The sequence below is a fragment of the Jaculus jaculus genome, chromosome 11 (assembly GCF_020740685.1).
Source record: "Jaculus jaculus isolate mJacJac1 chromosome 11, mJacJac1.mat.Y.cur, whole genome shotgun sequence".
In the NCBI taxonomy this organism is placed as follows: Eukaryota; Metazoa; Chordata; class Mammalia; order Rodentia; family Dipodidae; genus Jaculus; species Jaculus jaculus.
Window position 1 is genome coordinate 44,910,012 of NC_059112.1, and position 22,088 is coordinate 44,932,099.

The 22,088-nt window shown below is 36.5% G+C and overlaps 1 protein-coding gene across 7 annotated transcripts in view; it reads right to left on the reverse strand.

Moving 5' to 3' along the window:
* Positions 1 to 22,088, reverse strand: part of Slit2 (slit guidance ligand 2) — a 370,481-nt gene that overhangs the window by 31,494 nt on the left and 316,899 nt on the right. For all 7 annotated transcript variants that reach the window (XM_045161148.1, XM_012948212.2, XM_045161147.1 and 4 more), the window contains 4 exons: positions 9,589 to 9,682; positions 4,009 to 4,146; positions 3,672 to 3,912; positions 1,424 to 1,554 (listed from right to left, as the gene is read on the reverse strand). In XM_045161148.1, coding sequence (XP_045017083.1) covers positions 1,424 to 1,554; positions 3,672 to 3,912; positions 4,009 to 4,146; positions 9,589 to 9,682 — 604 coding nt within the window. The remainder of the gene's footprint in view (positions 1 to 1,423; positions 1,555 to 3,671; positions 3,913 to 4,008; positions 4,147 to 9,588; positions 9,683 to 22,088) is intronic.

A 22,088-nucleotide genomic window follows, 5' to 3' on the forward strand; every position in this document is an offset into this window, starting at 1 on the left:
GGAATTCTATAGTGTGTCATTATCATCAAATGTGAAAAATATAAATGAGACACAAATTTTTGAAATCTTTTTAGGGCTGAAACATATTGAGGTTATATAATTTAAAGTCTAGTAATATCTAAGATGTTGGCAAGAATTCATCAAGATTTGGAAGTGAAGGAACCATTGTATGCCACTTGCAGACCAATAATTACATATCTGTTTTTTATGCTCCAAATAGTATCCAGTAGGTTAGCTCACCACCAAAAGCACTAATCAAATTCCACTCGCGGCTTCAACTGGCATCTACTTTCCCAGAAGTATTTATGAAAGATTCAATGAGACGTGAAGGCTTTTGAAGCACATTTATATATACAAGAAAATTACTAATATGATGGAAGTTTCCAGCTCCATTTTAGCCAGAAAAAAAAAAAAATCCACGCTCAATCACTTGTGGTCAAGTGTGTTTGAGCCGCAGATGTGTTTTCTTCAAAAATATGGAATTAAAATGTGAACCAAGATTTAAATGAAAGGAAACTTCTTACTGGAAACAACAACAGATTTTTGCCTTTCTTGGAAAAGCCAGGAATTTGGCAAACCTGGGACCACGTTTGCACATGGCAGTGTCCAGGAAGAACTGAGTAGATATAGCTCTGATTTGACAAAGATGTGATCTTAGCTTCCTCTAGTCACAACCATTCTTGTCTCACTGTTCCAATGTCAAAATCAAGGTTGTTTAAAATAGAGGTTGTTTCATGTGAGATATTTTAAAGACTAAAAGGACAAAAGTATGTTCTTTTCTTGAATTTACCTTGTTCTTATAAATTATTTGCCTGAATACAACAACTGTAATTTCCACATGGGAAAAAAATTTACTATGTAACATGCCTGCAGGGTGAGAAAGAATTGTTTATACTAAGGGTATCATAAAGCTTAACATTATAGCTTCAATGTGTCTCTTAACCCTGATGTATGGAAACGTAGCTCCCAGTGCAAAAGTGTTGAAGGGTGGAATCTTCAAGAGGTGGTCATGAGGGCTCTGCCTTCACTCAAGGAATGGATTTAGGCTTCACTGGGTGCACTGGTTATCATGAGTGAGTTCTTCATTAAAGGGTGTGCTAATCCCCATGCTTTCCCTGGCCCATCTCTGGCATGTATACCCTGCCCTTCTGCCTTCTACTATGGGATGAGAGAGCTAGAAGGCTCATGCCAGATATGGCCTCTTGACTTTGATGTTTGCAATCTGCAAAGCTATGAGAAATAAATATGTGTCTTTTATAATTTTCTCCATGTCAGGCATTCTAAAATAGCAGCCCCAGATGCTCTAAGCCACTTGCTGTCACACAAATTTCCCTTTCCGTCACATTGCAGAATTTTAGAACAGAAGCAGTTCTACATTGAACATTTTTTTTTCCACCTTTACCAGTAACTGAAAGAGCTTCACCTGTAAATGGCAGAAGCTGGGTGAGAGCCGGTGTCGTAGCTGGCACGAACTCGCCCTCTGTAGAGCTCCACAGCAATATGGTCTTTGTCTCCCTTGTACAGGAGGATGCCACTGTCTTCATCTGTAGCAATCTAGTAGGAGGTAGCCCTGATGTTAGGATACACAATCAACCAATGTGTTCCTCCAAAAACAGGCTGCTGAATGAATGAGGAATTTTCACTGCTTTATTTTAATCTCACAGCTATGAGAATATAAATGTATCTTGCTTGGAAGGTAAATTAGTCTGATATGAATAAATCCTCCAAAACACAATACATAATAAATACTGAAGTACACATGCTAGATAATGAAGGAGAAACATAGTTTATTTTTAGGCAGTCAGCAGGACAAAGGAACAAGGAGAGGCCACCATCCATATTTTGGCAGGACTGGAACCCATGTCTGATCCAGTCTTGTCCATCCAATACTCCCTGGCAGCAATTTTCGGCTTCTCCCTCAGATCAGCACTCCTGAATGGGCTGGCCCCTACTGTGTCAGACCCCTGATCCACCCACCAATCAGGTGTCTCCCTTACATACCTGAATCTAATGGCAATGCTCATTCTAATTAGATATCGGACTCATATACATGGCCTGTCACATGTTTAAATCTGTCTGTCTCTGCTATTCATTCTCCAGGCACAAGACTCTCCTGGTCTCTGCTTTGGTAAGAGAAAGGAATTCTTATTTGCCAGGGTATTTTCCCTGTCTGTTTCCTACATGCCTTGGTTTGGGTACTTTCTCACTTTGCTGCATGGATGACCTCTCCTTAAGCTCTGAGTCCTTTATGACTTCAATCCTCTCTGGTCTCTTATGTGAAGGGGACCTTTGCTCTTCCATAATTTGCTTGCCACTTGCCTGTCCATGTGCTGCTTCTAAACCTTTTGGTCTGGGATCTCATGTTTTGTCTTCTGTGTGTATGTTTATATGCACTCTTTCCATTGACTTCTCCCTGAGATTTCCTAATTCTCCTTTCTCCCTTCTCCCTTGAATACTAATTCTCTCTAAAAATAAACTTTATGTTTCTTAAATGACTCTCAGAGCCTGTTTTGCTAAATTTGGATAAGGATCCAAAAGTTGGGCTCACAGTCCTGATTACTCCTCCCTGCACCGCAAAGTCTTGTGGCACTGCTGTCACGTTAGAACTGTTTTTTATACACACACACTTTATATATACATATATATATACGCTGCCTTTTTGCTCCTTTTACAAGTTTTATTCTTGGAAAAGAATGGATGTGACTGCATTGTGTATGACAGGTTCTCATGCCATATATTAAAATATTTTACAATGATATCATACATAGGAGTATGTGTTTTTATCCTGTTATTATTTTTAGGATTTGTAAAGGGTTTAAGGGTTTTAAAGAACAGTTAGAACCGAAAAGCTCCAATACCACAGTGTACTTCCTTTAATTATTCAGTATGCTAAGCATTAGATGGTGGAAAATATGGAGAGAGAGATTTAAATGAAACTAGCCTAGCTAGTAGGGTTTCTCTCCTTTTACTTTCAAAAGAAGCCCTGCCCCTATCTGGAGTGTCATGGTAAAAGAAATCAAAAGCAGGAAGAGTTTAAAGGAAACTGGATAGTCATGTGAATTCAAAACATATTGCATGGTTTTGCTCAGGAGATATGACAAATGTGTAGTTGCCATTTGTCCAATTAGAACTCTAAAGTTATTACCACTGATCTATTTTACTCTTGCCCAGGGTTATGAGTGACTCATTTAACAGTGAGAATTATCTTGGTAAAAAAATAAAATAAAATAAAAATAAAAAACTTAGCATGCATTTGTCAATTTCATGCTGATTATTCAAGGTTCCGATAAGGAGTAAACAGAAGCCAGGTGAGGAGGTCTGTATCAGCTGAGCCCTTTTCAGCTCTGAGCAAGCTTCCAAAGTCTCCCTTTGGTGCAGAAGTAGAGCTACAGAGACATAAAGATCTGTGAATATAATTCCCTTAACTATAAAGGAAGAGCCTTATTTTGTTGTGCCCCATGATGAAATAAATTAAATTACTGGCATTTATTTCATCTTGAAAACACAAAATTTGAAGGGTAAAATTACTGAAGCTTTTCACATAGGGATCATGATTTTTCCCCTTGGGTCTGTCATACAATTGTTAGCTGTTATTCAGACATAGGATTCTCATTCCCTAGGGCTGAAGTTGACCCCTGATTGGATCAAGTTCCTGGAGGGAGACCTCTTACCTGAAGTGTGATGTTTGTCTGAGGCTGAACCTTAGCAGATGGAATTTGAAGATAGGACTCTTTGTTTACAAAGTTCACACTGACCAATTTTTCACATTTCTCTCCCTGATAGCCAGGCAAACACTGACATAGCGGCTCATTGATCCTCACGATACACTGGGCTCCATTCTGACAGTCAAAATTATCACAAGGGCTGGTCCGAGGAAGGACCATGGGCGGAGAGAATTCACAGAACAAGCCACTAAGGAACATAGAAGTGAAAATGTTTAATTGGATTAGATGGACATCGGCCATGAAAAACACCATTCTAAATATAAATATGCACTTGTGTCATTACCTGTAGCCTTCAGGGCAGATACATGTGTACCCATTCACTGCATCAGTGCAGTGAGCACCATTTTTACACTTGTTATCTTGGCAGTCATCAAAGTCAACATCACAGTGTTCACCAATGTATCCTGGCGTGCAGTCACACCTATATGAACAAGCAAGTAATGTTTCAAACTTGACTAAGCCTGAATCAGTCAAACAGTTTCCATTTTATCTAAATAAAATATTACCATGTTAATTATAAACAAACCTTAAAGTAAAATATTCTTACTGTCAAATCGATGGATACTCACAAAATAGCACTGGCTGCAATTTGTGCTATGCTTGCTTACTGTGACCTATCAGGACATAGAGACTTAATCTCTGATGACAGCAACTTCCATCAAAACAAGAAGGCACTCATGGGCTGGAGAGATGGCTTAATGGTTAAGGCAGTTGATGACAAAGTCAAACCACCCAGGTTTGATTCCCTAGTGCCCATGTAAAGCCAGAAGCTCAAGGTGGCACACACATTTGGAGTTCATGTGCAATGGCTTGAGGCCCTGAGACACCAATTCTCTCTCCCTCTCTCTCACATTAAAAATAAATAAAAATAAAAACATAAAAAGGCCAGTCTGTTGGGCTTGTCTCAAAAACAAACAAACAAAAAAAGAACATTCTCTAGTGCCGGTCATTGGGAACTTCTATTCATGACACTGAAGACTTGGGAAAAAGCAATATGATGGCAGTCGTAGTTTTCAAACTAGAGTATTTCCCCTCATCCATGGTTTCAGTTACCATGGTCTAAAATATTCAATGAGAAATTCTAAAAGCATATGGTAAGTTTCCCTGTACACCTATTCTGAATGCATATTATTCCTTTGTTCATGTTGTGATATTTATCTGCCTAATTAGTAACTTAGAAACTGTATTAGCAGTCAGATTCACTATCACAGTGCTGTGATACTTGCAATCAGGGAACCATTATGTAGTAGCCCAACATTAAGTCACCATGTGTATCATTTAGCAGTTTTTATCTCATCATCATAAGGTGAGCAGAGTGCAGTACAGAGCACTGCCACATAACTATTATCAAGGCGTATTGTTGATAGTATTTTATTTCATTATTAATTATTCTTTAAAACATTATTTATTTATTTGATTGTGAGGGGGAGAGGCAGGTAGAAAGAATGGGCATGTTAGGGCCTTTAGTCACTGTAAACACCGGAAGCATGTGCCCCACCTTGGGCACCTGGCTCATGTGTGTTCTAGGGAATCAAATCTGGGTCCTTCATTGTTGCAGGCAAGCACCTTAACCACTAAGAAATCCCTATAGTGTACATTATTAAATATTCTCGAACTCTCACCATACCTAGTTTAGAAGTTAAATTCTATCATGTGTAGGTTATGCAGTTAAAAAAAGAGTATATATATGGCTCATTACTATCAGGAGTGTCCAGCAACCATTAGGTTTCAATATATTTAGAACATGTTGCTCATGGACAAGGAACGATTTTGCATGTGTTGTGAAACTATTAAAAAAAAATGAAGTGCTTATAGCAGTCTAATTCAGGCCTCCCCATTCCCCTATAACACTCTTTTGGGATTCATAAGGTTCCACTGGGCTTCCCGGAATGGATATATACTTTGGGTTTCAGAGACACTTAATTGCCATATACATATGATTTTCTTCTCAGAGAGATTATAGTTTAGTTTACTTCCACAGAATTTGGGCTTTACAGCTATATAAAATTTCTTTTATATCACCAATTCATTCTTAAGTTTATACTTGGTTTTCTCTCATAAATTAACTTTACAGTAAAATCAAAGTAAATAAATATCCACCACTCCTCATCATTATGAGACAACATACACTCTAGTCTCCTAGTCATTTTATTATGTTAAGTCTCAATTTCTACAACAGGATGTATTCTGCTCTCAACATTATTTACCATGTAACTAACATTCTTCCAATTCCTCTACCCCTAAACCCTGAAAATAACCCTTCTGCGCTATTTCTATAAGTTCAATTTTTTTAAAAAAAATTTCAGATAGGGTCTCATTGTAGCCCAGGCTTGCCTTGAACTCACAGTGGTCCTCCTACATCCTTCTCCTAAGTGCTGGGATTAAAGGTGTGTGACACTATGCCCTGCCCAAATTCAACTGTTAAAATACCACATATAAGTGATATCATGCACCGTTTGAGTATGTCTGTTTTATTTCACGTAACATAAAATCTCATATTTAAAAAAATATTTTATTTGCTTTGCAAGGAGAGAGATGGAATAAGAGAGAGAGAAGGAACAAACACTCCAGGACCTCTTGTCACTGCAAATGAATTCCGGGTGCATATGCACTGGCTTTAAGTGGGTACTAGGGCCATGTGGCTTTACAAGCTAGTGCTTTTAACCACTGATCCATTTCCCCAGCCTAAAATATTATTGTTTCTTTTTTATTGTTTAATTTTTTTTTTGAGGTAGGGTCTTGCTCTAGCACAGGCTGACCTGGAATTCACTATGTAGTCTCAGGGTGGCCTTGAACTCATGGCAATCCTCCTACCCCTGACTCCCAAGTGCTAGGATTAAAGGTATGTGCCACCACACCTGGCCTAAAACATTATCTTAGTTAAAGTATCTACATGTACCCTTCCTCATTTGTCACCGATATATAACTTATACTTCACAGATACATTAGCATATTAAGTAAAACTTCCATATGTAAAGTTACTTATATATTCTGTACACATATGATCCATAAATAGTTGGCATTTTTATAATTGTCTAAGTCTTTGTAAATTTGGTTAAAACACTTTGTGATTTATTCCATACTAAGACTTTTAGTACTTAAGTAAAGTTAGTTATAAATATCCCAATGACTTTGGCACTACTGGATGCCAAGGGGGTTAACTGAAAATGCAAAATGAGGATAGTTACAGAGAGCTGATGCACTCAAATAAAGCACAGCCCTTCTAAGTAACAGACTTCCACTTGCATATATGAATTACAAACAAAATGAGTCATTGCATAAGCAGGTTTGCTTTGTAGCCAGTTGGTTTTAATGCTAAATCATAATAAAGCAGAGCAAACAGCAAGTCTGAAGCTAAATGGACCTTAAGTGGCCATGCACATTTCCAAGTGGATGAACAGGGTCCTAGGAGAAAACTTCCACCAAGGTTAATGTGAGCAGAACTGCTGAAGTGCCAAGCATTAAAAAACGAAGACATGCTTTGAAACACTCTGAATTATTTATCTGAGAAAATAAAACAAAGTAAAACATAAAAGAAACATACATGGCAGACTAAGAGGTATTTTATGTTATCTTCTCGTCAAATGCTGCTTTTTCAAACTCATGAAAAATTTGAGGTATCTCATAATGAATAGCTTCATCTCTTTTTCATTTAAAAACAGAAAATATATTTAAATAAATCCTTCATTCCTCTGTTATCAACAAAACCTATCACGTCAATTCAACTCTACTCTCTGACACACAGAGGGAGTATGCACAAAATAGAAAATACACTGTTTAGAAGCCCAAACAGTGTTTATGTAAGACACATCCTTGAAAATACAGCTTATGGCATATCATAGTCAAAATATCTCAACAAAATTTAGTAGATTTATGAGAGATATAATAAAGCACAAAAAGTAACAAGGGCTCTGTTAGTTTACTGAGAAGAAATTGAGATTGAAGTAATAGTACAACTCGTCCACACAGTCCTCAGTAAAGGTTTTCTCTACCAGCTTCTTGGTGCTTGGTCTTTCAAGTCCATTTTCTTCCTGCAAATATGCTTGCCATAGTGTACAGTTATTTATAAGACAAGAGTAATAGCGTACACTGTGACTTAAACTGTTTGGAGCTAGACTACATCCAGCCATAAAATGAGTTTATGAGTTACTGACTTCTGAAAGCAATGGGTTTCCAAATCAGTTAATACAGACAGCAGCAAAGCATGTTTTAAGAGTGTGTGGTGTAATTGCCAGTAAATATGATGGAAGATAGAATTGAACTTACTGTTTTTCAATGAAACACTCCATATAATCACCAGGTACTATAACTGTATCAATATATTCTAAATTAATATTGTCAAAATCTAGAAAATACTTATTTAATTCAGATTAACCTTTGAAAAGCTGTAGGGAATTAGATATGCTACCCTCACATACCTGTCTAACATAGAAAATAAGAGCAGGTGTTTAATAAATACTAAAATCTTTGCCTGGTGACAAAGCCTGTTGACAGAGGCCTTGCCATCCCAAGTAGTCAGGAGGCATAGGCAGAGCTCTTACAAATTCAAGAATGGCCTGACTTACAAAGTGAGTCCAAGGCCATTGTAGGTAGACGAGTGAGACCCTGTCTTAAAATAAAAAGTAAAAAGAGAGTTGGGCATATAGCCTACTGGCAAAGAACTTACCTAGCATGACCATGATCTTGTGTTTAGTTGTGAGGAACAGTAGATAAAATAGAAATCTTAGTTTTACAGCTCAGATTCTGTCTACTATTGTAAAATTTTCCCAAATGAAAAAAAAAATCTCTGAATTCTACAAGTGATCATGTATCAGTTTTCTGGCAGATGAAGCATGTGAAAGGGAAGAGCCTTAAAGTGCTAAGAAAAACTTAAACTGGTATTACTGTGTGCCACAGCCACAAACTCCACACACATTATAGCTGGCAAAGGACTCTATGCTGCACTTGTCACTTGTCCTGAACTCACTGTGATATGGCCCAAGAATGTAGCTTATTCTCTATTATGTAATGTTAACAAATGAGAATATGTGTTGGAATGAACCTGGTTTTGAAAAACCCTCCCACTGAAACTTGGCCAGGATACAACCTCGAGTTCTTTGCTTAGCCAACCAATTTTTCTAGGGTGTTTCTTGTGTTTAAATGAAGAATAGGGCTTGATGATAGCTAAACTTTAGTGAAGTTGCTGTTGATAGACCCTTAAATACTTCATCTTGGAAGCCAAAGAATTATGCTTTTGGTGATGAGCATACTTCAAAAATACTATTGGGGGAGGTTGATTTTGATGCTATGTGTTCACTCGAAGGAGCCGCTATATAGCATGCAACTAATGCTTAAGCAATTCACAGAAGACATATTTTAAGTAAAAGGAGTGTTATTAATAATTACATTGAGACAACAGACATGCATTGGGTCTATTCAGGAAAAGCTGAGACATAGAGGCATTCTATTTTTACCACCTTGGATAATCTAAGTATTGTTTTAGGTTATAAAATTTTCAGTTACATCAAAAATCAGATTCTTTTTTTCTATACCTTTACCTCCAGAGAAGGGAGTAGCTAATAGATGCCAGCTACTTAATTGGATTGGCCTTTAAATAATTGAAAAGGAGAGATTCCACAGCAGTTTTATTCCATAAATGACTTACCAGAAATTATCATGGACAAATGGAGACTTGGTTTTATTTTTGTTCAGCATACTAAAAATGTCTATACTGAACAAGAACATTTATAAAACTGTCACAGGGAATATGCCCCATCTTTATCCTGAACAGAAGTATGAAGCTAAGAATGGTTAGAGGAGGTGGTTTCCTAAAGGAAATCCAGCCCAACCCCAGCTTGTGTGCCCCCAATGACCTCTGACTTACTTGAACCCCTTTGGTGTCAAGATGCACTTGGAGTCATGCTGGCAGGGGTTCAGGTCCTGGGCACAGAAGTCCAATTTCTCTTCACACAGCTCACCTGCAACAGGGCAAGTGTGTTAGTTCTCCCAGAAAGGTCTACAGTCTTTCCACTAGCAGCATAGGCTTGACATAAGCATGGCTCATAATGAAAAGGAAAAAAACAAACAAACAACAACAAAAAAAAAACAAAAACAGAAGAACAAAGAAAATCCCATGGAGTACAGAGCAAAAGGCGCTAGGTCCCATCTTGGTATGCTGCTAAATCGGCTTGGATTTGAGACAATAAAACTGTTATACAAATACCTTTAAAATATCTTATTGGAATTAGAAAGGACTTTTCATTCTTATTTTGTTCACTAATCATTTAATTTTAGGCTTTTTTCTTTATTGAGGTACAGCACAGATTCTCCCCAAAATAAATGAACAGTTAAAAATAATTTCAAACAAGCCCCCTCAGATGACCAGCATTCAAAATAAGAAACACACTATTTACCACTGTCCCCAGTGTCTCTGAAGCTGCCCTCACTACTCTCTCTAGTCAGTACCCTCCCTCCTCCAGGGTGACTACTATCTTGATAAGTTCACAGGATGGTTGTGCCTGCTTTTGGCCTTGACATAAATGGAAATGTTTGGTTTATATCCCCTTTAGCCTAGCTTACTTTGTAATTTTATGTTCAAAACAAACCGTAGTCCTCATTGTCTCCAAGGTCCTATGATTCTAGAATAAAAATATTTCATTTCTTTCTTATCAATAATTCAATTAGTTTAGAATACTTCCTATTCCTAGCCACATTCACTGTGATATAAAGAAACAGTTAAAGTGTACACTACAGACTGAACATTGACATTTTCCATCAGTGTCAGGTAGGTTCATTTTTATGAATAAAACTATGGCATCATAGAATTTTAGCATCTATAAAAACTGCAATTTTATTTTAATCTTTAAATTTTTATTAACATTTTCCATGATTATAAAAAATAATCCCATGGGAATTCCCAAACTGCAATTTTATAAATGAGTACAAGCAATAAGCATGACTGCATAAACACAAGACACTCTATATAGAGTAATGTTTCTGGTCATCTGAAGGAAAGCTTTTGTACTGAGTACATTTTGATAATCATAGTGTAAGATATTTTGTAAGATTTTTCAGGGTACAAACAAGGTATATCTTAAAGTGTTCTTTTCTAGCCTAAGCTAATTTTAAAAATTGTTTTTTTCTTTGTGGACTAAAGGAACAAATAAAATGACACACATACAGGCAGCTGTTCATTTCCAAGGAATGGCAGTAACTATTACTCCTTTAGAGAGTATGGATTGATCTAACATGGATACAAACATTTGGAGTTTGCAAGGCTGTCAATTGGAGAAAGTATACTACCAGTTGATATAAATATTTGTCTACTAAATGTGGCATATTATTTAGACCTTACAAATGTTTTTTCTCATGAGAAAGTGTAGAAACATACTTATCTAGTTATATAAATCCATCTTCTCAGTCTCTTTAAGTGAACTCATTGAGCTTAAAGTCTGACATGCTGCTTTTATAAGAGAATTTCTATGCCTATACTCCCATGATATGAAGATGTTATCAACATGGATATGGTGAGCTACTTTAAAACAGCTTTTTAGAAACATTACAATTTCAATTAGTATTATTTTAAATAAGAGACTTTGAAAGAATTAATTATATTTTAATGGATTAGTATGATTAAATCACACCAGAATCCAGGTTGTTTCCAGTAGTCTATATCAAAAGTAGTTTGTAAAACTCCATGTTTGATTTTATATAATAATAATAATAATATAATATATATGCATATATATTATTCTATGTAATTTTCAGTACATTGCTGAATATGAAATTGTTTTAATATGACAAGACAGGGGAAGTGTTTAGTTTTTTTATTCACTTTGATCCAGTCCCATCCAATGATTACATTAAAACCAGCTTCATCAATACTATGAAGCTGGATGGAGGATGAAGTCTTAGGGATAAAAGTGATTGCTTCTGTCTTCAGGTAGCTCTTAATCTACAGAACATAAATTGTGAACTTCCTCTCTAGGTAACACAAAGCACAGGACTCATCCTTCCTCTCAATAACAATCTTCTGCATAGACGTGATATGGAAAGTAGTAAAAGAAATCAGAAACCTTTGGGTGAACAGATGCTAAATCTGTAGTCAATATGTTTCATAGTATTGCAGATCAAATTGAATGTGAAAACCTACATCAATGCCAAGTATATCTCTATCATAATACTATAATAGTAGTATAAGTCATGGCTGAAGTTGTATATGATAGTGCTTTGTGGCTATTACCTAGCTATACCCTTGACTCTAATATAAGATTTTCTGACTACTTCAGAAATTATTTGACCTGTTACATCAGTAGCAAATATCTCAAATACATTCATTGCATTTCATTACTGCATGGCTCACTTTTAAATCTCCATCCATACTCTCATCACCTGGGTCTATTCATCATTACATGAGTTGATTTCAATTTATTAATGGGCTAGCTTTTTTACATTTGTTTTAATAACTTCCTTTAGCATATCAATTGCCAATTTTTTTTTATTTGGAAGTGTGCCTGTTATGTTGTATAACTACTGCATGCAGTTATTTGCCTAATAGACATTTTGATAGTCCTTACCAGTATGTGCCAGACAGTTTCAAATATTGGATGCATATTCAGTCACTTAGCAGCTATATAAGGAATGGCTAAGAGTTAGTACCCTTATGTATGTATTTCTTATTATTTGGGTGAGACATTATTTGACTATTTGATTACTGAGAGCAAAATCCTTGGAATACTTGTTTGTGCTTCTTGCTAGACTGAGATACGGTGAAGAACTCTAATATTTAAACAACTAATCAAGTAATAGTTAAGGACACAGGAACTCCAGATGATCTACTTACATTCAATTTAGATTTGATCTCAACTTTGGACTCTTCCCTCTCTGTGTAGAAAGTCATCTACCAGTGATAATTTAGCTTATTTTATTCATTTTATACATGACTTCATAATTTCCCTCATTAGTAAAATATTTTAATTAGACTATTTCATCAATTTCCCAATTATATATTGATTCTGGAAATGGTGATTTTAGGGGTTCCATATTAGATGAAAAATAGAACAAGACCCCAAACAAAAGCCTGCACTTTATATTCACTTCTCAGTTTTGAAAATATTGGATGTTGAGAACTGCACTATATTTCTTGTAAGAGAAATAAGATGCCCTACCAGGGACCCAAGATACAAGTGGAAAGAAAAGTTCCACAGCTCACATAGTCTACAATTTGTATTCAGTTTTAATTTTTTTATTTGTTTTTTTCAGTTTTAATTTTTTTATTTGTTTTTTTCAGTTTTAATTTTTTTCAGTATACGTAGTCAGAGATAATACTCAGAAAAGTGACAAACAATAAGGTAATTGAATTTGTATTTTTTTTTCAAGGTAGGGTCTTGCTCAAACCCAAATGGACCTGGAGTTCAATATGTAGTCTCAGGGTGGCCTTGAACTCATGGGGATCCTCCTACCTCTGCCTCCCAAGTGGTGAGATTAAAGGCATACACCACCACACCTGGCTCTGAATTTGGATTTCTGATGGTTAGTCCAAGGGATACTATCAATGGCCTCCATTCTTGAGAGGATATATTGCAAGACTATGGGAAGGAAAAGTGGAGATATTCTTTACTCCATACAGTTAGGATTGTTATCTATTATAACCTATCAGCAGGTCTTTACATGTTTAACATGATATGACAAAAGATGTCAGTGAATGATCCATTGTACTTATTAAGATGGTTGGCAAACAACACCTGGGCATGGTGGAACTTTCCAAAGACAAAACACCGCTTGCCCTAAACAGAGGTACTTTTCAAATAAGAAAGTTATGTTTAGTTCTTGGGTCCACTCTTCTCTGTATGTCTTCCTGGTAGATATTGGATTAGAAATGATCACATTCTACAGTAGTATCCATATGAGCAAGGAGTGAGTATGGGAGGAGTGGTACCCATGAACCCAAGAAGGTAAAAGTCCTCCAAGATCTGCTTTTTTTTGGGGGGGGGCAAACCCAACAGACTGACCATTTTTATGATAGAGAGTGAGAGGCAAAGAGAATTGTTGTGCCAGACAGGGCCTCCAAGCACTCTAGTGAAATTCCAGAAGCATGTGTGACTGTGTGCACATGTGTGAACTTGCACATGTGTCACCTTGTGCATCTGGCTTACTTGGGATCTGGGAAGTCAAACATGGGTTCTTCAACTTTGCAGGGAAGCCTTAACTGCTAAGCCATCTCTCTAGCCACAAGACCCACCTTTGAGTGGAGCCATCACTCACTGCTTCCTGACCACTTCTAAACATTGTTTTCAGCAGATTTTGATGATTTTGATGCAGGATCATATGACCATTCTGGCTTGCTCAAAACAGTCCTGGTTAATACCTGTCATCTGTCAGTAATTACGGAGTATTCTCATGCATTTACATGGATATTCTTATTAATATGATAACTGTAGTGTGTCACCTAGGTGTAGCATTAAGTTTAGCTCATCAGGAGTGAATGCTTGGTTTGGAATGCAGTGAATGGACATGAAGAGATCCTAGGGGAAAAGTTTATTCTCATATGTTAAAATAATATTTGGCTTGTTTTGTTATTTCTTGAAATGACTTTCTGCAACTATATGCAATATAAAAGAACTGCTTGGCTATAATAAACTATTTTTATTGTTCTGGGCTTCTGTCTTTCATAGGTAAAAGGAGGCTTTAGAATTGAAGAGATAAAGGTTAATAGTGGCTCTAAAATACATATTTTTTAAACACAAGGGAAATGCTTTTAAAGAGATGGATGACACAGTTAGTGAGTTAACAGAGGGAGCACTGCACTCAGGTGTACAATACAACATCATTGCATCCAATTGTAAAAAGCAATGACAGTATGAGCCCAGAGACCCCTGAGGCACCAATGTTTTTTGATGGCTTTTCTGAGAAACAGCATACAGAAACAGTTGGCCTTACCGTCTTCTTCATTTTAGATCCATGAGCTTAATAGATTTCAATATTTCTTCCAACTAAAACACAGTGGAGACTCTGTCTTCTTTTCTACTTCCATCCTAGCATCTTTTTTGTCTAAATTTGTTATTATCTCTTATTGAAATAGTTTTAGATCTATGATAGAAATTATTTAATTCTTATCCCAAACTTGCTCATTGTTTTTCTCATGATTCTGCAAGCCAATGAAACATTTAAACATAAGCCACAAGTTAAAAAAAATTTTTTGTTCATTTTTATTTATTTGAGTGAGATAGAGAGGGAAAGAGGCAGATAGAGAGAGAGAGAGAGAGAGAGAATGGGTGTGTGCCAGGGCCTCCAGCCACTGCAAAAGAATTCCAGACGTGTGCGCCACCTTGTGCATCTGGCTAACGTGGGACCTGGAGAATCAAGCCTCAAACCAGGGTCCTTAGGCTTCACAGGCAAGTGCTTAACTGCTAAGCCATCTCTCCAGCCCAAGCCACAAGTTTTTACTGCCATCTACATATGGGTCTCTGTGTCCTCTCTTGGAAGTTAATATAAAAGCTGTTTCTATTCTAATAGAAAAAAGGTGGGAGAGAAAAAAATAATCATATAACAAATACAAAATTGCCTTTGTTGAATGCTATCAGGAAAGTGCCTTTTTGTTCTTTAAGGGGCTGATGGACTGAAGGAAAGCAGGAGGGGCTTTCTGAAGAAAAGAGACTTAGAAGAGCAGTTACATGTTGGTGAAGAAGAAGACAGAGGCTCCAGGCAGAAGGTGTTGTGGAGAAGCCAGGAGTGAGCTGGGGAAAGCATGGTGCCAGAGGAGGCCACTGAGGTCAGCAGGGGACACAAAGTGACTTCTAATTTCATCACATTAGTAAAAATAAAGCACAACAAGGAGGAAATGTCGGAAGAGCTATCAGGTAGACGTCTGCTTTCTTTCTTTCTTTCTGAGGTGGGTTTTTTTTTCTAGCTCAGGCTGGACTGGAATTCATTATTTAGTCTCAAGCTAGCCTCAACTCACAGTGATCTTCCCACATTTGCCTCCTGAGTGCTGGGATTAAAGGTGTGTGCCACCATGCCTGGCTTTGTTTAATTCTTAATATTTGGTCATTAGAAAACAGAATTTTGTCATTTTCTTACTGCATTAGGACTTCTAAGTGAGCAACATTTAAATTAGTAATTTGTTTTATATCAAACAGTGCAAAAGGAAGAGTACTCAGTTAATAATTGAGTTGAATGTCTATTAAATTTTTCTAAAATTCTAAAATTCTAGCTGAGCGTGGTGGCACATACCTTTAATTCCAACACTTGGGAGGCAGAGGTAGGAGGACTGCCGTGAGTTCAAGGCCACCCTGAGCCTACAGAGTTAATTCCAGGTCAGCCTGGACCAGAGTGAGACCCTACCTCAACCCCCCCCCCAAAAAAAATTCTAAATTCTAAATTCCTTTGAATTCAGATTGAAAATGTCTACAACAGAGGATTTTAAGAGTCCACCATGGTGTTGCTTAGCACTCAACTATTGGTGGCTACTGTGGTGAGCTTCTGCTAATGCACCTAGATTCATTTCTCTTGTCACTGAAGAAGATTAAAATTTCAGAGCCCATTGCAATGATGGTAGAAATATGAATGAAAGGGAGAGACTTTGTGGCTGACAATAAAATTTTACCCAACTAGATATTTTCTTCTTTTTTTTGTGAGAAAAGATCATTATTATTGATAATGATTGTGAGAGAATACAGAACAGTGATTTGGATAACTAGACCAGAATTTTAGGGTTAATTTATCAGTTGTGACATTTTCAAATATAGCTGTAAGAAGGAAGAAAGTGTAGTTGAATTTCTGAAAGACTCCCAGGACGCAGACTTTCACAGAACAAAATATCATCATTCTTTGGATGTTCATGTTTCGTCCCCTGCACTGTTTCAGAAAAGCAAGGGCAGGCTGTTTTTTCTTTGCCAGAATTAGTTCAGAAAGGAAGCCTTAAAAAGAAGCAACTGACTGGAGAAAATGCAGAAAATGTAATCCCATAAAATATGCTATCTAAGGGGAAAAATCCTTGTGTTTATGGATTTTCTTTATTGGGCTTTTCCATTCCTATTACCTTCAAGTCATGTGGTGCATCATAGGTATTCAATGAAAAAGCAATGTGAAATGTGAAAGCACTCAACTGCTGACTTCCTATGGGAAAATACCTTGTAAATGTTAGTGAAGGAGACACAGATTGCAGAAAGGGAAATGGGTGGTAGAAGAGAGCATAGGTGAAACCAAAAGCAGCTTTGTGTTCTGAGATCCTAGGCTGATATCCTATTAAATTAACCTACACGAGTCATCTGCTGCTTCCTAGATTGTCTTGCAGCTTACTCTATAAAATGACCAGCACAACAGGAAATGAGGAGGATGAGCCCAGGGAACCCAGGGGACTTGTGCGTGGGAGCAACAAATGCAGTTTTTGGGAAAGGTTAAGAAGAATGCATCTGAGTGTTTCTCATGGTCAGAGTTTGTAACTTCAATACAATTCCCATAAAAACATACATTTCTCAAATGTTCTTATTTCAGAAAAGCAGTCAGCCATCAAGGAGAGAGATTGGTCCTAGGACGTCTTTCCTTCTCTGTGCCCACCCTGTGGATACTCAAATTCTTTAAGTAAAATGAGTGAATACATGCTTATAACTGCATACATCTTCTCAGATGCCCTACATCATTTCTAGGTTAGTCGATCTAAAAGGATGTATAAATAAATGGTTGTTATAATGTGGGAAATAATGACAAGAAAAAATGTCTATACAGTGAGTATTTTGTCCACACATCTTTGATCCATGTTTAGTTGAGTCATTTTTTTTTTTTTCTTGTTTTGGTTTTCCAAGGTAGGGTCACTGTAGCCCAGCCTGACCTGGAATTCACTGTGTTGTCTCAGGGTGGCCTCAAACTCATAGTTATTCTCCTATCTCTGCTTCCCAAGTGCTGGGATTAAAGGCATGTGCCACCATGCTCAGCCATGTTTGGTTGAAACCACAGACACGAGGTGCACATATACAGAGGGATGACTGTATTTCAATTATATCTTTTGTTGATATAGGACTATCCTATGTTACACAGTCTACTCAGGATTATAATCTCAGATTGTACAGCATATTATCACAGTGAGATAGATGCCAGTTCTCCAGTGTGAATGTTCAATATGTTTACCAGTGATGAAGTGCTTGACCTTATTTCCATTAGTAAGTGAAGGATAATTTATGAACAGCATGTTTGCATGTTTGTTATATTTGAAAAACACACACTTTTCCTGAGGCTTCTTTTTAATAACATAGTCCTATTTGTGTTCACTCTCCTAAGACTTCTTTTCTGAATTAAAGTTACTAACTGACATTCAGAATATGATCTATGAACTATCTAGATGGCCTTAATCTTCAAAGCTTAGTGCAATCCAGCAGTTATTGTAGAAATACAAATAAGTGATACTGTAGACTCCATATTCTTGAAGATACCTGAGCCATTTTCAGTTTTCTCTGTGTAATGTGTGTAACATATAGTACATTGCTATAGGGAAATCTTATGAGATATAGACATCATTCATCGAAAGAGAATGTGCTATAAATACAGATACCAAGATATTTCATAGAAGGATAAAAAATACATTTCTGGTATTAATTAATTTTCTTAGTGATATGAAAGCAGTTGCTGAACAATGCTTGATTGTCAGGGTGTGATCAGTGTTCATGTTGAAGGAGTATTTCTCTTTACTTACCAAGTAATAAAACCTCTGTTTTGAGTTGTTAATGTACTTCAGATGTGAGAAGTGATGGCTTTGCATTAGTCAAGTATCTGTCCTGGTCTGAACTTGCAGCTGAGGACCAAAGCCAGAGTTTGCTGGACAGAAGGGATGCTTTGTGGGTTTTTTGTATCACTTTCAATACTTCACATAGTGTTCTGTATTAGGTATTTTCTCAGTAAACATCTTATACATTTTTCAAATGGAAATACTTCCCTCTCCAAATAAACAAACCTAAATGGAGGCATTTTTTTTCTCTGTTTCCTTCTGTAACTTTGGGGCTAAATAATATAGCCAATTTCTACAGCTACTGCAAGTTTAGAAAATATCAGGTTAAATTTTCAAAATAAATAGATTTGAATTAGATGGAGTAAGACTGGTTAAACCAAATTATTGCTGTTCTGGGATCAATGGGCAATGCCTACCCACTTATGAGAGCAAACTGTCTTTAGAGGGTCAAATGCATTGCAGAAAGCTCTGAAAGGCTAGAAGATGCCTTCAGCAGCCAAAGTTAATTTTACTCATGTGAATTGCTTGTTGGGTTCTTGACAGCTATACTGACTTGATATGTAGATATTAAAGCCCAAGTCATAACAGGAATGAGTCTGCTGTTGTGAAGATATCACTGCTATCTCAGAATATTTACCAATCCTAAAACTATAACTGAAAGTTCTTCATATTTCAATATGTTCTTGTCTAGTATGTTTAATATGCCCTTGGTCTGGTTTATTATGCAAAGGCTAAAGAGAAACAACAAAGAAAACATAAATATAGTCTTTCTCTTTAAAATGACAATGAAAATAAAAATAGTAATTTAAAAAGAAATAGTAGTGAAAAATATTGAAAGAGTAAGTTATTTTATGTACATAATTTCCTTTAGGTATTACTTTTCTATAAAAATTTCCACAGGGATTCTTCTGTCTGTAGAATTGGCATCCAATAACCCAAACTATGTGGGGCTTAAGTGCTAAGTAATGCAAAACTGATTAGAGAATTTAGCCCCCTGAGGTTCCCCAACTACAGACATTTCCCATTCTGGAGATTTCCCACACACATGCAGTATTCTCAAACACCTATGTGGAGTGGGACAGGTATCAGAGTACCTGTTCCACAGAAGAAAATCTAAAACAGGGAGGTCCTAGGCATTATAATCCCTAGTTACACATTAAGTCTGAGATATTCAAATTACTTGCACAAATTACTAATTACTTTATGTGACAGTGGATTGTTCTCAGGAAAAATAATAAATGAACTATGTAGGTATTGATCAGATGCTTTTATTTTTTTTCACATCCAGTAACATGGAGGTTGTTAATTTGTATTTGAGTTTTGGTCCTATAACTCTGTTCTTTGTTAGTATACACAAGGATCATTGTGCATAGCAGGATGAAGAGATGGCAAGAAAGCATAAGTAAAGCATGTTTTGCACAATCTGAGCCCCTATGTGCTATGTTAAGAAGCCAACCCTGAGAAAAGCAGCTGTGCACAGGACTAGCTCTGGAGGAGTTTCCCAAACTGCACATGCCTTGGGCTTAGTTGAACTCTGATTTACATATGAATCTCCAAGGTGGGTATTCTTTTTTGATATTTTGTTATTTATTTAAGAGAAAGGGAAAGAAAGAGAAAGAAAATGGGTGTGCAAAGGCCAATAGCCACTTTAAATGGTCTCCAGAAGCATGTACGTCCTTGTGCATCTGAGTCTATGTGGGCACTGGTAAAATGGACCTGGGCCCTTAGGTTTTTCCGGCAAAACTGTTGACCACTAAGCCATCTCTCCAGCCTCAAGCCTGTGTATTCTTGAGGAAGTATTTATTATATTATAAAGTATCATTTTTTATAAATGTAATTCCTTAACATTTTATTGTTCCTATCTAAAGAATTCTTTAAATAAACAATGTGCTAACTACTTACCAAGGTACTATTTTTTTCTTTTTTTCTTTTTTGGTTTTTTGAGGTAGGGTCTCACTCTAGCCCAGGCTGATATGGAATTCACTATAGAGTCTCAGGGTGGCCTCAAACTCACAGCGATCCTCCTACCTCTGCCTCCCAGTGCTGGGATTAAAGGTGTGTGTCACCACGCCCGGCTCAAGGTTCTTTTTATTTAATAAAATTACCCAGATGCTAAAAATATATCCAAATTTTACTTCTAATTGTGTTTTACATGAAAAATTCAGAGAAAGTTTTGTCTCCTTTTAAAGGCAAATTCAATCAATAGTAAATTTTTAGAAATAACAGAGATTTTAATAAGTGTGCAGGCAAAATGCAGTCAATGTATAAAATCATATAGCGAATTAACAGTATTGCTCTGCCAAGCCTGTTCCTGAGGATATATATGTTACTATTTAAATGCATAGTCCAGTGATAGATGTGTTTCTAAGATAGACTCAAGGCTTAGTAGGCCCTGTGTTAGGCAATCAATTGATTTAATACTTGTAAAAAAGAAAACACTCAAGCTCAGTATTGGATACATGAACAGAATAGTATCCCACATTTTTACACTTTAAAATATGTGCCAATTGTCATATTTCTCAACTTTGTTTCACAGAGTATGACTAGGGAACAAGCATAGTAGCCCACCTAAACCTAGCAACAGAGAACAAAGTCCTCAGTGAAGACTATAGTGTTGCTGTGTTCCCATATCAGCCTAATTGTCCAAAAGTGCTTCATATGCAACAGAAACCCTCAAGGCAGGCACATATTGTGCACTTGTAGGACACTTTTCTGCTGGTACCTGGAGGTTTTTAGTAACCTGAATTATTAAAATCCAATGCCATTAGTGAGAATCTGAGCCTGTAAGATACAGTTTCATGAAAGTCCATGATGATTCCTCAGGAAGAACTTCAATCTGATAACTATATGACTCCTCTGGAGTAGGGATGTGCTTGAGGAGTTGTGTGGTCCATACTGACGTTAACAGTTACTTACATTGGATCTTTTCATGTTTAAAAAAAAACTGCCCAGTACTCACTAAATTTTAAAATATAAATTAGACAACTTTGATATCTGAATCAACCTCTTGGGCCCTGTAGTCCTTATTTTTAAATGTTTCATATATAATGTAAACATTACATATTTTATACATTTCTATAAAGTATATATATTATACATATATATGTATATCATTGATGCTTAGCTTTACTATTTTTGTAGTGCTGTAGTTGGTATCTAGGACCTCACATACAGTAGGCAAGCCTCTTTATCACTGAGTTACATCCCCATTTATATTTTATAAAATGTTTTAATAAATATATACATTCAAGCATCTAATTATTTTTTTTTTACTAAAGATGGGGATTTAAAGTTGCAGAAAAATTCTTTGTACTTTAACATTTTTCTATTTATAGTTTACCTACTGTACTAAATGGGCTATGTTTTTTTATCATACAAATAATAAATGTCCATGATGTATCTTAAAGGCGTACAGACAAGGAGGAAACAGAATATATTAGCTTCTATTTCTCAACACCCTTTATATTCACTAGTGGTTTCTAACATAGCATTCTAGAAATTGCTAATGTGGATTTCAGAAGCTCATTTTAAATTGTCTGACATAGCATACACACTGCAGGGAGTTAAATGAATAATGACTTGACATACTGCTTTCTGACTTTGTATTTGTCAACATTCTTTACCATGCACACACAGTAAAATCTATGTAGCTTTAAAAGAAAGAG